The sequence below is a fragment of the Vulpes lagopus genome, chromosome 10 (genome assembly GCF_018345385.1).
Source record: "Vulpes lagopus strain Blue_001 chromosome 10, ASM1834538v1, whole genome shotgun sequence".
NCBI classification, from domain to species: Eukaryota; Metazoa; Chordata; class Mammalia; order Carnivora; family Canidae; genus Vulpes; species Vulpes lagopus.
This window is the reverse complement of record NC_054833.1, coordinates 72,952,831-72,967,737: the sequence shown is the minus strand read 5'-3', so window position 1 is coordinate 72,967,737 and position 14,907 is coordinate 72,952,831. Positions and strand designations below refer to the sequence as shown.

The following is a 14,907-nucleotide window of genomic DNA, read 5'->3' as shown; positions in this document are numbered from 1 at the left end:
AAAGTAAATAAAGACCCCAAATAAATTATAAAAAGTGTCTTTTGGCCAACTGGTTTTTTCCTTAATAGATGTAGTCTTGTGAATTGTTTTAATGTTATGTCTCAGTCTTCCCTGCCCTTGGGCCAGTACCATTTGTCACTTGAAGGAGACCAGGCTTCCTTGCCAAGTGGCTGCTTTTGGCTCTTGGGCCTGTTCATTCAGCTGGTCCTGCACAGAGCAGCCCCCTAGTAAAGGAGCATTCTTGATTCAGAGAAGACAGTCTGCTGCTCCCCATCCTGTTTGCTTTTGGACCTTGCTTAATGAGTTAGTCGAAAAATAGCCAGGTTTTGTTTATCAAGGGATTATTCATGTTTCACGTGAAAACCTGGACTCCCAGTGCAAGTCAGACTCTCTAAACATGTAGTGTAACTAATCCTGGTTTACTTTTTAAGCATCCTTAACAAGTTCACCAAAACCTTGACAATGAAGTTTCTTAATTGTCAATTTCTGCTGAACTACATACAAAAGACACATGTATGCATTTAAATAGATCATTGATAAAATCTGAGGGACCAAATGGAGGTTGGATGTTAAATTTATTCAGGTAGAATGTCTTAAAAACATCTTAGGTTTAGTCCAAATGCATAGGACTTAATCTGCTTCACTAAAAATATTTTCTTAAAAGCCAAGTCTATTTAAAACTGAGAAAATGAGGGGTGCCTGGATGGCTCGGTGGTTGAGCGTCTGCCTTTGGCTCAGGTGTTCCCGGGGTCCTGAGATCAAGTACTTCATCGAGCTCCCCATACGGAGCCTGCTTCTCTCTCTGCCTATGTCTCTGCCTCTCTCTCTGTCTCCCATGTATAAATGAATGAATGAATAAGACTGAGAAAACAAAAACAAAATTTAATCTTAAGTTTGTATTATTTTTCCAGATAATAACTTGATCAAACCTCGTGCACTTAAAATACTTTTTTCCCCTCCCTGTGTTGCTTACATTTTCAAGGATTTGGTGTATCTCCATTCCCACATTTCCTTAAGTTCCAGGGACTGACCAAGCTGTTGATCATTCAGGGCATATTTGTAGATATCGGTTCTTCTAGAACCGAATTACTGTTTTGTTAAATCCTTTGGTGGGCAGTGAATAAATCTGTTCTGTTGGATGACTTCCTTCCAACTGGAATTGCATGTGGCTTGTAAAAAAATTACTTGGGTATCAAAATAATGGTGATATAAGGAAACCAGAGGTAACTGAGATCCCTCACTTCCATTTTAAGATTGACCTTTAACTTGCTAGATGGCATGGGCCAACTGTAGCAGCAGATGGCCTTCTCAGTGATGAGTACCCAGAGAGGCTCTGCTCTAAGGAGTGTTGGGAGCAGAGGGAGCCACACCAGGGTGTCCTGTTCGGGAGCCTGTTTCTTGGGACTGCACTTGCTGCATCTTTGCCTGGGCTCTGAGAGTGGAGTCTGGCAGGGATCCGGTGTTTGTGACTGAAGTCCGCCACATGCAGTATCCTTTGGAGCTATCTAACGGGGAGATGAGGCAAAAATAATTGAAGGGTATTCGGCGTGGTTATGTGGGCAGAAGTGTCTTCACCAAAACAACTCTGAAGATGTGGTGTGGGTGTGGGTGGGCGTGTGGCCCGTAACTTTTCAAAAGGGGTGACGACAGCAAGGAATTAACCCAGCTTCCTCATTGAGAGTGATCGTCCAGGCAAGACCTCTATTTTAGTTACTCAGATGACACTGTTGCAGCTTCAGATCGGACAAACTATTTTGAGGACCCTTGACTGCTCTCTGGACACCCGCTGAGCCAAGTGGTGAAAATGAAAGATGAGTGATTTTGATGAATGGATTTCTGGGAAATACAGAAAAATGGAAGAAGGGCCTCTCCCCCTGTTGACTTTTGCTACTGCTCCCTACTACGACCAGAAACCAGGAACTAGTGGATTACGGAAGAAAACCTATTGTTTTGAGGCGAAGCCATGTTATCTGGAGAATTTCATCCAAAGTCTGTTCTTTTCCATAGACCTTAAGGATCGCCAGGGATCCTCAATGGTGGTTGGTGGAGATGGGAGGTATTTTAATAAATCGGCGATAGAAACAATAGTGCAGATGGCAGCCGCCAATGGGGTTGGTATACGATAATTATTGTTACATATCTGGCTCTCCACATATGTTTCTTTCTTCATTTTGCAGAAATATACAAAAGTACAAAGATTAGTATGTTGTTTACACTTCAGTTCTACTAACATCCAGTTAGCGTTTTGTTGTGACTTCAGAGAACATATATTGGGATATTACTCCTGAAATTACATTAGTCACATTAGGGTATAGGAATGTAAATTCGGCTCCTTATGTGTTGTACTTTTTGCCTTTTGCTTGAAAAAAATACCTGTTGCTTTTGAGACATTTAAAGCACACCCCCAGCCTTCAGCTGTCTTATCTACATTCTAACCTAGTCCCCAGGGGTACCCTATCCTGTGTAAGAAGGCTCTAATGAGTGGTGGAGAGAGAAGGATTTTGTTTTCTTTCAATGGCTTCCTTGTTGAAGTTCAGTCATTTGTCAAACAGGAGAACAAAAGCCAGGGCATGCTGTTGTTTGTGGATCCTGGTAGTCATGCAGAAATGCCAGGAGGGAATTGGAAAATGTTAGGTGTAAGCCTACCAAGAGGACCTGTTACAGGGGAACCTGCTTATAATGACCTTGGACACAAAGAAGCCCTGTGTGCGGTGAATTTGTGCAGTAGGGTAGAGTTAATAACTCCTGTAAGACTATAATATAAGGAGGCTCTGCTAGTTGCTCTGCTTTGTGAAAAACTGCATTGGCTGAATTAGTTAGCCAAATCAGAAGGAATCTTGCACCAGTCTCAAGGATTTGCAGGAAGGTAGGCATCAGGACATTCTGTTTTGGCTCTGCAGATTCCTCCATGTCACCAAAAACATATTTTTAGTGTTTTCGATTATACTTAGCAATAATTTGGAGCACACGGTCCCTCAGAATTTATAAAAATTTAGCATGGCAACCAAGTGTGTTGGGCATTCATTGTCAGTCTATTTTAATAATATGCCAAGCAGATGTGATTGCAAAACCCAAATTAAAAACAAAAACACACCACCAAATTAAATTTTAAAATGTTTATAGATCCTATTGTTTATAATGCAAAGTTTCCTTCCTACCCCGTTGCGGAATCTGAATGCCTCTCATGTAAAAATTGCTGATAAAGCACTCAAATATGAAATTATTATGAAGCATACACATTTTTAAGATAAAATGTGACATGCTATAAATTTCACCTTTGAGGAGAGCTGCAAAGGGAATGGTATTAATATGCTTTTAATCTTGAGAGAAAGAACGAAAGGAACATTATTTCTTCGCATATATCTAGATCGTTGAGTGGATCTGGTACACTGTCCCCTTTGCTGTGATATATTTGACTTCATTTCATTTTTGTATGAAGCTGAAGGATGTGGAAGAGGTGGTAGGAATATGTAATTTAGGCAGACCCTATAGACTTGCTCAGATTTACGATCTGAAGTTTTGCTAAATAATACATTTAAGTGATAATAATTGACTAAATATGGTAACTGCCTATTTGTTAGAGCTGTGGCAGCCAAGCAATATTTTCAAATCTTCTCAAGAGCATTCTTTATTAAAAATAGTGTTGCATTTAAAGCAGTCCTGCAACCAAACTGAATTATGTAAAACATTTATTAGAGGACCAATAAAGCACTTTAATCTGATAAAGCCTATCAAATCCTAGATGGTCTGATTCCTTCTTTTCCTAACATATCCTCAGTTCTGACTATTTTCACATCCCTTTGCTTGTGGACAGAGCTCTAGGGAGGAAATGTAAAGGAAAGAAAATTCATTGCCACAGATTTTGGGAGAAGTCAGTGTTTTTTCCTCACCCCTGTCAATACCCACTCTACACTTAAGCTGATTCTTGGAAGGCTTTTCAGCCTATTGAGCTAAATGAAGATCATTTCATTTTTTTTCTTTTTATTACACTTTTATCTGGGACACTTATAGATCGTGGAACATAATTTGCCCTTATTAGGAGTTTCCCCTTTGTTTTTATTTGCATAGAGCTGTCTGCATTTACAGGAATTTTTTTTTTTTACATGATGCTTCTGTGAGCTAAGAAGTACAGGACATTGTAATGTACAAAATAAGACGTTAGTGGGGCCCTGTATATAATACTGATATCTCATTTTGGTCCCCAGAACTTTAAACTTAGAGATATGTTTAGAAATAAGAATATGTATGTATGACTAGCAGGGCAAGAAAATGGAACTTATTTTTTTGTGAAATATAAGAAAACACCAGGCCCTATTTATTTATTTATTTATTAATTATTATTATTATTTTTTTTTACCAGGCCCTACTTTTTAAAAGGAAATTTAGTTTGCACTCTGTTGTGTTTGAGTACAAAATGGCAGGTAAACAGTGAGTTATCCTTTCTGGTAGTGTGAATTATGTCACTTGGGAAAGAGGGGTGGGAGGAGAAAGGAAAAGTTTGATGGACTTTGAGTACTGGGTAGAGTGAGTTGGTTGACACTTGGGAGACAAGGAAGGATTTTTCTTTTTTAAAATTATTTTTTTTTAAAAAAATTATTTTTTTGTGTGGTGAGCTATACATAAAATTTTAGCAAGTCAACCATTTTTAAGTGTGCACTTATATGGTATTGATTACACTCACCATATTCTGGAACTGTCACCATTATCCATTTCCACAGCTTTTTTCTCATCCTATCTGAAACTCTCTCTACTCACTAAACAGTAACTTCCCATTTTTCCTTCCCCACCCCCTGGCAACCTCTGTTCTACTTTCCGCCCATGAATTTGCCTCTTCTATGTGCCTCGTGTAAATGGAATCCTACAATACTTATCCTTATGTGTCTGGCTTATTTTACCTAGGTATTGTTTTCAATGTTTATTTATGTTGTAGCATGTATCAGAATTGCATTCCTTTTTTAAGGTTGAATAATATTCTGTGTGTATACCATATTTTGTTTGTGCATTCACCTGTTGATGGACCTCTGGCTATTGTGAATAATTCTGCTATGAATATGGGTATACAAGTTACCTCTTTGAGTCCCTGCTTTCTTTTGTGTCTATAGCTAGAATTGGAAAATCTGTATCGTATAGTACAGGAAAGGTTTTTGAGTAGAGGAGAGACGCAGAAGTATGGTTTAAAAAGATGAACTAGGTGGGCCTGAGTTGGAAGGCTGGATTCAGCCAGGGTAGAATAAGGGAGGTACAGGTGGAAGAGAGAAAGGGGAGCCTGAGTCAGGAGCTGTGGCAGTGCTCCAGACATTGTTAAGGGAAGGAGGGTAGTAGAGTAATATCTCCTCTATATTGGGTTGAGGATTAATATTCCCAAGTGGGATTCACAGGGGAGAGTCTTCTTTGAGAGTAGAGACTTGGATTAGCTGTTACCTCTTCTTAGGCTGAAGAGAAGGAAGGTACCATGGACTTCCTTGCTCTGGTCTCTTGACTTTCTTATTCTTACTCCCAATATACTCCCCTTGTTCTTGGACCATTACTGACTGCAGATTTCACAATAACAAATGGTAGAGTAAGAGGTGACTCGGGTGGTGCAGCTTAATATTCATTCGTCAGTCTCCCTTTCCATACCAAATACATATAAAATCCGAGTACATGTCAGTATGCCTGATGTGCAAGTACAATTTCCAGATAACTCCATCCCCACTCTGGCTAATTAAATTGCCATCCTTAATTAAGCTCCTCCTACTGTTCAACCATATACTTTCACTCTTATCAAAACCACACCCAGAAACTGCTGGAAGGATGAGATGTTACTGTTCCCACTGTATTGAGTTAGTGGCCATCGCTGGCCACTAATTTGCCACGTGACCTTGCCCTGTCATCTCTCCCAGTGCCTCCCATACCAACTTTCCATAAACACTTATTGCTTTTGGATGGATGCAAGAATAGACAAATGAGCAGCATCATAACTTTGGACCTCAGCTTCTTCATCTACAAGACAGTATGAGGGAGCAGCTATGAGAATGAATCAAAATGCCATGGGTTTTAGAAAGCAATCTGTGGCTCAGGGATAATCATTAATCTTGATTTCACACCATCCACAGGTCCCTCTAGTCTATAGAGGAGCCTCAGTATAGCATCTACCCTGGTTATCACCACTTCCTTACAGAGACAAGGCATAACAAATGTATTAGTCTAACAAACACTGTTCTGAGATGGACAAATGAAAGCCAAGAAGCAACTGAAATGAACTGGCTGCTTTCTGGGAGGTGGTCGACAGCTGAAGGGTTGATGATAAGACAGACAAGCTTTCAGTGACTTGTAGGGGGGCAAAGGTAACAGTACCAGGAAAGTTTTCCCAGGGAATCCAAGTATCATCGATACATTTTCTACCATAAGTTATTTCTTCAAGCCTGTTTATCTGGGCTGGGTAAAAAGAAATAACAACCAGAAAAGTTTAAAACATTCCTGTACCTTTCTTCTCTCAAAACGGAGAATGGAATGAGGGCACAAACTCCTAGTTTTATGAATCTTTTTATGCAGTAGTTAGGTTTTCTCCAAGCATGTTAAGGGAACTGATGGAACTTCATCTTTTCCAACTTAAGTCATGTTGAAACAAATATAAATTATATTTTAGTGAAGGAGGATTTAGGAGCTGTGCTGATAGCATCTGTGAGCGATATGGGAAGATGAGTTAATAACACAGCAAACTACCACCTGTAGCCCTTTCCTGTGGGCGGTTCTGACTGGTTTAATCAGGAATAACTGCCAGCATCTTCTGCCGTAGGCCGGCAGGTCACCCAGGTACACCCACACACAGGTGGGTATGTCCTGCTTTGAGGAAGCCACCATATCAAAATCCAGGCTTGGCCAGAAAGATGAATTTATGAGGTGCATTTTGTAAAACTCTTCATATAAAGTTTGCCCTTTTTACTTTTTAAGAAAATTCTAATTTACATAAAGCCTTCTCCTTGTGTAGAATCCCTTTAACTAGCTAAACTTATATCCTCTCCCTCAATGTAGTTTAAAGTATGATTGAATTGGATAAAATGTGGATGATTGAATTGGATAAAAATGTGGGTTTTCTAACAATTTTTCTTTTTTTTTCTTCTAACAATTTTTCAGCGAAAATGATGAACCTGTTCTGGAAAGACTCTTTCAAATACTCTGTTTTCTTGCCAGAGCCTTAGAGCTCCCCCAGACCATACACTATTTTAAAACTACAGAGTCCCAAAACACTATCTAAAGGAATGGCTTTGTGTGAAGGAATGGCTTTGTTCAGCAATGCTGATTCTATTTAATAATAATAATATTCTACTTCATAATAAGATAATAATAACCCAAGATAAAGATGTTTGTTAAAGAACACCTTTTCTGGTTCAATACTATTTTTTTTGTCCATCTGCATGTTGTTCTGGTGTTTTTTGTGCAGTAGCTCTGGATTTATCGATGTTAAAGTGTGTGTGTTCTGAATTTCTTCTCTTAGATTGGTCGCTTGGTTATTGGGCAGAATGGAATCCTCTCTACCCCTGCTGTATCCTGCATCATTAGAAAGATCAAAGCCATTGGTGGGATAATTTTGACAGCCAGCCACAACCCAGGAGGGCCCAATGGAGATTTCGGAATCAAATTTAATATTTCCAATGGAGGTGAGTTTGCTGTCATTTTGAGGATAGTCAATTTATGTTCATTAGGATAAACTAATAACTGAAGCCTTGGAAGGCCAGGGTTCTGGTTCTGATCCTTAGCAAAGGAGTTCTTTGTTTCTTTTCAGTGAAAGTAGAATGCTTCTTATTCTGCTGTACCTGAATATGAGAAGCCATACACGAATGCTCATTAACATGATATTTTCTTCTAGAAAATTTTGATACTTTGCTGCCTAAATGATGGAATGGCAAATGTGCTGGTGAAAAGGAATTGACAAGCTCTGTGTTCTTTGCATTTTTGAGTCAGCTCCACAAAGTGACCCATGGTTCACTGTTTGATTTCCAGGTCCCGCTCCAGAAGCAATAACCGATAAAATCTTCCAAATCAGCAAGACAATCGAAGAATATGCAATTTGCCCTGACCTGAAAGTAGACCTTGGAGTTCTGGGAAAGCAGCAGTTTGACCTGGAAAACAAGTTCAAACCATTCACAGGCACGTTGACTTTCCTGCCTCTGCTCACTCTAGTTCCAGCTTCAACAGTTTGCCTTCCAAGGTTTTAATAAAATGGGTCTTCAGTTTTGGAAAGATCATGGTCACTAACCTCTGCATGCCTTCATTAGCAGCTCTGCGATTCGGTCTGGGAATCCAGAGACCTGGGCTCTCTGGCCCCTGCTGGGTATCAGCCCTGTGACTTTGGATAAATCCTTTCCAACTTTCTTGGCCTTGGCTTCCATAGCCATAAAATGCATAGCCTTGACCAGAAGACCTGTAAGATGACCTTCATAGCTAACTTTTATTGAGCTTTTATTGCATCCTGAGCTCTTAACATGCATTATCCTGCTTTATTCTTGAAGAGCCCTTGTGAGGCCAGCACTGTCTCAATTCAGTGTTTCCAGATGAGGAAACAAAGGTTGGGAGAGGTTACACGACAGGCTCAAGATCCCATAGTCAGTGAGTGGTAACCAGATTCAGACTCAGGTGTGAATGGTTCCGAAGACTGGGCTTTGAATCTTTTTTTTCCTGCCTTAAAACTCATTAAAGTCAAAATAAGCCTTCTTGGGGGCTAAATTGAAACTCCCTACATAGGAAACTGTGGTAGACACTTTGTGGTTGAGTGCCAAGGTATTAACGGTAACTGATGGAGTAAATGTTTATAACATTGTTCATATTAACACGAGGATGAGATGGTTAGTAATGGGACTTGCGTTTGGACTGTTCCAACATGTACTCATTCCTCTGGATTGCAATTTGATGGAATGCATTTTTTTGTTTGAACCTACACATCAAGAGCTGGCAGTTGCACCCTACCAAAGATAAACTAGCACCTTGGTATACCTTGAAGACATTCTTAGGGTTTAGAAAACACCAGTAGAGAATTGCTTAAACTCTTAATGTTTTGAAAATGTTCAGACCCCTGCACGTCCTACCAGAGCAATACTAAGTCCTTATATTTGTTTTATTCCTTCAGCAGTGCATGTGAAAAGTGGTTTATTAAAAAATTTTTTCCCTGCTTTTTTTTTTACCATTAAGTCCTATGGCAATTGGCCTAGAAAAAGGAAAGAAAAGCGGGCATTACGTTTTCTGTTACTTGTGACACCAAAATATGCTTCTTACGGTAATAGGCGAGGAGTGAGTGTAGCAGCAGAGCAGAGTTTACAGTCAGGCAAAGCTCTGTCAAAAACCCGAAGTGTGGGGATCCCTGGGTGGTGCAGCGGTTTCGTGCCTGCCTTTGGCCCAGGGCACGATCCTGGAGACCCGGGATCGAATCCCATGTCGGGCTCCCGGCATGGAGCCTGCTTCTCCCTCTGCCTGTGTCTCTGCCTCTCTCTCTCTCTCTGTGTGTGACTATCATAAAGAAAATAAAATAAAAATAAAATAAAATAAAAAAAACCCGAAGTGTGCCCCATCCCAGCTGTGTGGGCAAGTTACTTAACCTTTCAGACTCAGCTTTCTTGTCTATAAAATAAGATTAATAACATTTACCTCTCAGGAATATTGTTAGTATTGAAAAAAGAGATCATGTAACAGCCCAGGTGTATTGGAGCTACTTGATAATTATCCATTTATTTATTCATGAGAGGCAGAGAGAGAGAGGCAGAGACACAGGCAGAGGGAGAAGCAGGCTCCATGCAGAGAACCCAATGTGGGACTCGATCCCGGGACTCCAGGATCATACCCTGAGTCAAAGGCAGACACTCAACTGCTGAGCCACCCAGATGTCCTGATAATTATCCATTTAAAATAACTATTGTGGGTTTACAGAAATATAATCATTTCAGAATATAGTGTTTCTTTTTTTAAAAAAAATTTTTGAGGCAAGGAGAGGGAGAGAGAGAAGCCTAAGTATGCTCCACGCTCAGCACAGAGCCCAACACAGGTCTCAATCTCACTACCCTGAGATCATGACCTGAGAGCTGAAATTAAGAGTTGGACGCTTAGCAGACTGAGCCACCCAGGTGCCCTGAGGATAATATTTCTTAATGTGTTTAGTTCCCATGTTTTAATGTTGCTTTATTCTCACAGTGGAAATTGTGGATTCAGTGGAGGCTTATGCTACAATGCTGAGAAACATCTTTGATTTCAATGCACTGAAAGAACTGCTTTCTGGTCCAAACCGACTTAAGATCCGTATAGATGCCATGCATGGAGGTATGGAGCCATTTTCCTTTCTTTCCTTTCTCTCAGAGATATGAAGCTGCTCTCTACTTTGTATATCATAATGCTTTAACATGCCTTTTCTCAAGACTCTCTGTGGCATGGGTTTCTAAATGGTGATTTTGCAACCATGTCAGAGCATTATTCACATAGATAAACATCTAATTGTTGGCAGCAAAAACAGTAGAGGCGTTCCTCATGGTAAAGTAGGGCTGCGAAGATCAGAGTTTCCACATTAAGCATCAGGTTTTGAGTGCAACTGTTTCTGTGGATGCTTCCTCCCCCTCAGAAGATACCTTACATTCTTCCTAAACACCCCCATCTCTTCCAAGGGGGTGGGTGTCATTTGCTAGATGAGGTAAAAATGCTCCTGAGTCCCATACCCCACTCAGCTGCCCCCACATGTGCCTTTTCTTAGAAGAGCAGAGCTTACAAGAGCAAGCTGAGGATTAAATTCAGGAACAACAGTTGGGTGTCTCTCCCTTTTCTTCCTCTGTGGGTGTGTGGCTGGGTCAGCTGAGACAGCAGCCATCACTGTGAACTGGAACCATGAGGCTTTCTCACATGGAAGAACACGGGCATTCCCCAGCACTGAGGTGGTTTATTTGTTTTTTAATAAATTTAGAATCTTAGAGTCATTGAGCGGGAAGGATTCTCCCTAGCTTTGGAATCTAGCTGCCTGCCTAGTTGGGAAGACTTTCTCTCTGTAATTGAACCCTTTTGATGGTGCTATTCAGAGCCTCCTATTATACTGCAAAACCACAATTAGAAAACCTTCTTCCCATAGGCTGAAATCTTCCATCCCTGAACCTCACCTTTGGGTCCACAGTTGCTTTTGGAGTCCCACAGGATGGGTCTACTTCCTTACTTAGACGATACGATTCATCATTTCGAACTATTCAACAGGCATGTGTTGAGCACTCTACTACATATGCACATGCAGGCAGGCAGGGACTCACACGATGCTTGGGGAGATGAGATAATGTTGAAAAACCACTGCCAGGCCAACAAAATGAGGGTTCGATAGAATTTCAAGTATTCTCTTTGTGGTGTGGAAGAAGACATAGCTTGACTAGCAGTATTAAGAAAGGTTTCCTGGAAGAACTTGGCAACCAACTCAGCTTTTATGAAAGAAAGATCTAGGGTAGGGTGGTCATTTCCAGCTGAGGCAACAGCTGCCACAAAGCCGTGAAGTCGTAAGGCATATTATATATTATGGTAGGGAAATGAGAATGGTTTAAGAATGGACTTTGTTAACTAACTAGAATGTAAATAAAAACTTGAAATGAAAAAGCAAAAAGAATGGGCTTGTGATAGGCTGTGGGGTAGGAGAAGCTGGTCATGAAGTAGGCTTTGTTCTTCAGGCCTTTCAGGAGTTCCTCTAATGCCTCAGTTTCCATATTCTTCATAGCCCTGGCTCTTCTGACCTTATCCCATGGTGTGTCCATAGCCTCCTTCACATGTGGCCCCTAACTGGAGATGCATATTCTATACTGCTCTGAGCTCTGTGGCCTACACTGGTGTCAGTACCTGCCTTGATGAAAACACATTCTCAGCGTTTTAGAGATGAATGTTCTCGGTAATTGTATTGAATGTCGCCATAAACGTTATATGACTGGTTTTTCCTGATGTTCGTAGTTCTTCCTTTTTGTTTATGGTTTGTGTTTTTAACGAGTTTGTCTGATAGCTGGGTACAGCGGGAAGATTAGGGCTCAAAATCCCAGCTCCCACTCCTACTGGATATGACAATTTGGGCACATGGCTTCAACTCAGACTGGTTTTCTTATCTATAAAGTAGAGGTGATAATCATAATGCAAACATTTATAACATACGTACCAGATACTGTTCTCAGGGCTTCCTATCTATTAACTCACTGAATCCTCACAGCAACCCTGTTAGGTTGTGAGCTAGTACTCTGTTAGCTACTATTATTATCCTCATTTTGCAGATAGGGCAGCTGGGGACCTAGAGAGATTAAATAACTTTCCCAAAGTTGTATGGCCAGTGATGAACCGAGCTGGGGTTTGAACCCAGACACTCTGATTCCAGAGTCTAAGCTTGTAAGCACTCAGCCCTATCGCATTGTGAGCTCTTTTTGTTTTTGAAGGTGAAAATGGTCACCAAGAGCATGGCATAGGTATGCAGTAGGTCCTTCAAAGAAGTTAGCTCCCGTCCCTTCCCCTATTTGCTGTCCTCAACTAGCCCTACCTTTTCCAACCGAACCTCTCATTATTCCTTTTGCTAAATCCTTCTGCCTGACTTACTTCTCCACCAGTCCCTGAATAGAGGTTTCATGTTCTCATGGTCATTCATGCCATTCTCCTTAGAATGCCTCCACCTCCTCCCCTGATCCTGATGTGCTTTATTTAATAAGTCATATTTTCTGATTCTTCATTTTACATTTTCCATAGTTGTGGGACCATACGTGAAGAAGATCCTCTGCGAAGAGCTAGGCGCCCCTGCAAACTCAGCAGTTAACTGTGTCCCTCTGGAGGACTTTGGAGGCCACCACCCTGACCCCAACCTTACCTACGCTGCTGACCTGGTGGAGACCATGAAAACAGGAGAACACGACTTTGGGGCTGCCTTTGATGGAGATGGGGTGGGTACACGTGAGTTTAAGTGAACTATGATTATAGACCAGGCCTGGTCCTTCAAAGTGGGAAAAAGCAGGCTGCTTCTCTTGGGTCCTGTGGACTTCATGAGTGAGTGACAGTCAGGGCTAAGTTATTAGAAGACTCTCTTGAACAGGAATGAGTCCTTGAAATCTGTCCCATGTGTTTAGTTTTAAACATTCATGTTTTCTTTTTTTTTTTAATAAATTTTTTAAAAGATTTTATTTATTTATTCATGAGAGATACAAAGAGAAAGAGGCAGAGACACAGACAGAGGGAGAAGCAGGCTCCATGCAGGGAGCCCGACGTGGGACTCGATCCCGGGCCTCCAGGATCACGCCCTGGGCTGAAGGTGGCGCTAAACCGCTGAGCCACCCGGGCTGCCCTAGACATTCATGTTTTCTAAGAGTGGCAGGGTGATCAGGGCTCAGTTGTGATATGATGACTGGTGTGCTTCATGAGCTGGTCACGTTCTAGAAATCCATCCTAGGTTTATTCAACCCCTGGAAAAGGTTTTGGCCTTATAATATACCCATTTGTTCATTCACCTTAGCTAAATGATAAAACTATAATGAGAGAATTAACCTTTTATTCTTTCTCTACAATTAGTATCTTTATAATAAACAGGCTGTTTTATTTACACTGGTGACTAACAGACAAGGAAGAGATGTATTTTAGTTAGGTTTATATCCTTGGTACTTAGAGATGGTAGGCACTACACATATACTTAGCTGAAAAAAGTTTTTGTTGCTCTGTTCCTTAAATTCAGCTAGAATCCATTATTTCTTTAAAAAATTAACTTTCCAATATCAAAATTTTCAGAATCTTTCTGAAGCAGTGCATGATGGGAGTTTTCCTCCATACTCTGAGTTACTTGAGTACTTCCTGTATACCAGGCACCAAGGAAGCAGTGATGGTGGCAGCATGTTTTCCTGGTTTCTGCATCAAAATGAAGGGGTCACAATTTAGGAGCCCTTTCTTGAAGAAATCTGCTTTGTCCCTTGAAAGATGCCTGGTAGACTCACCAAACTATGTGAATAGCCAACATTTCCTTTCTTATTTCAATTTCTTCTCTCCTCTGGGAGAGAGGTGATTGATTCCAGAGTTTGGAAAAGGTCTGGGAGGTTAAAGTCAGCTGGCCTCTGGAGGAAGAACAGAGTTTTCGGTTCAGAAGGAGTTTCAATTCACTTTAATTGAAAACAGTTTTAGATTTTTGGCATGGGGATGCCTTCGGCACCGTGGTACTGTGCAGATCCATTAGAAACAAAGTCCAGTGTTTAGAACCCCGTATGAATAAAAGTATCCGTTTTAAATTTTATCATTTAAAATTCTATAACCCCTCCCCTGCCCCAATGTAAGATAGTTTGTTTTTTTTCAGCAGTTTTATTAAAAGCTCTTCCTTTGAATTCCCCCTTCTCCCAAAGGATCGAAACATGATTCTTGGCAAGCATGGTTTCTTTGTGAACCCTTCAGACTCCGTGGCTGTCATTGCTGCCAACATCTTCAGCATTCCATATTTCCAGCAAACTGGGGTCCGAGGCTTTGCCCGCAGTATGCCTACCAGTGGGGCCCTGGACAGGTAAGTCTCTCCATTTTCTTGCCTCACCAGGCTCTTCTCTATGTTAAGAACATTCTTCTTCCCCTTGCAGCTAGAGCATCTGAGATATAGTATATGCGAAATGTTTATTGTATTAAAAATTTTTTATTGAAGTATAATCAATATACAGTGTTTTATTAGTTTCAGGCATATAATATATTGATTCGGCAATTCTATGTATTGTTGGTACTCACCACAATAAATGGAGTCCCCATCTTATGGTTACACATAACCATATGATGTTATTGCAATATGTCTGACTATAGTCCCAACACTGTGCTTTTCATGTCTGTGACTTGTACCTCTTAATCCGCATCTCCTATTTCACCATCCCCACCCACCTCCCCTCTGGCAGCCACCCATTTGTTCTTTGTATTTAAAAGTCTGTTTGTGTGTTTGTT

At 40.8% G+C, this 14,907-nt stretch overlaps 1 protein-coding gene across 2 annotated transcripts in view; it reads left to right on the top strand.

Annotated features, from left to right (window-relative positions):
- The window catches only part of PGM1 (phosphoglucomutase 1), a 64,149-nt gene that overhangs the window by 26,866 nt on the left and 22,376 nt on the right, over positions 1-14,907 (top strand). The window contains exons 1-6 of one of the 2 annotated variants that reach the window (XM_041770527.1): positions 1,379-2,111; positions 7,478-7,640; positions 7,984-8,130; positions 10,162-10,287; positions 12,706-12,896; positions 14,334-14,488. In XM_041770527.1, the coding sequence (XP_041626461.1) occupies positions 1,812-2,111; positions 7,478-7,640; positions 7,984-8,130; positions 10,162-10,287; positions 12,706-12,896; positions 14,334-14,488 (1,082 nt within the window). In that variant the 5' untranslated portion in view covers positions 1,379-1,811. Of the gene's footprint in view, positions 1-1,378; positions 2,112-7,477; positions 7,641-7,983; positions 8,131-10,161; positions 10,288-12,705; positions 12,897-14,333; positions 14,489-14,907 lie in introns of those variants that run through there. The other variant, XM_041770528.1, reaches the window with a different exon arrangement.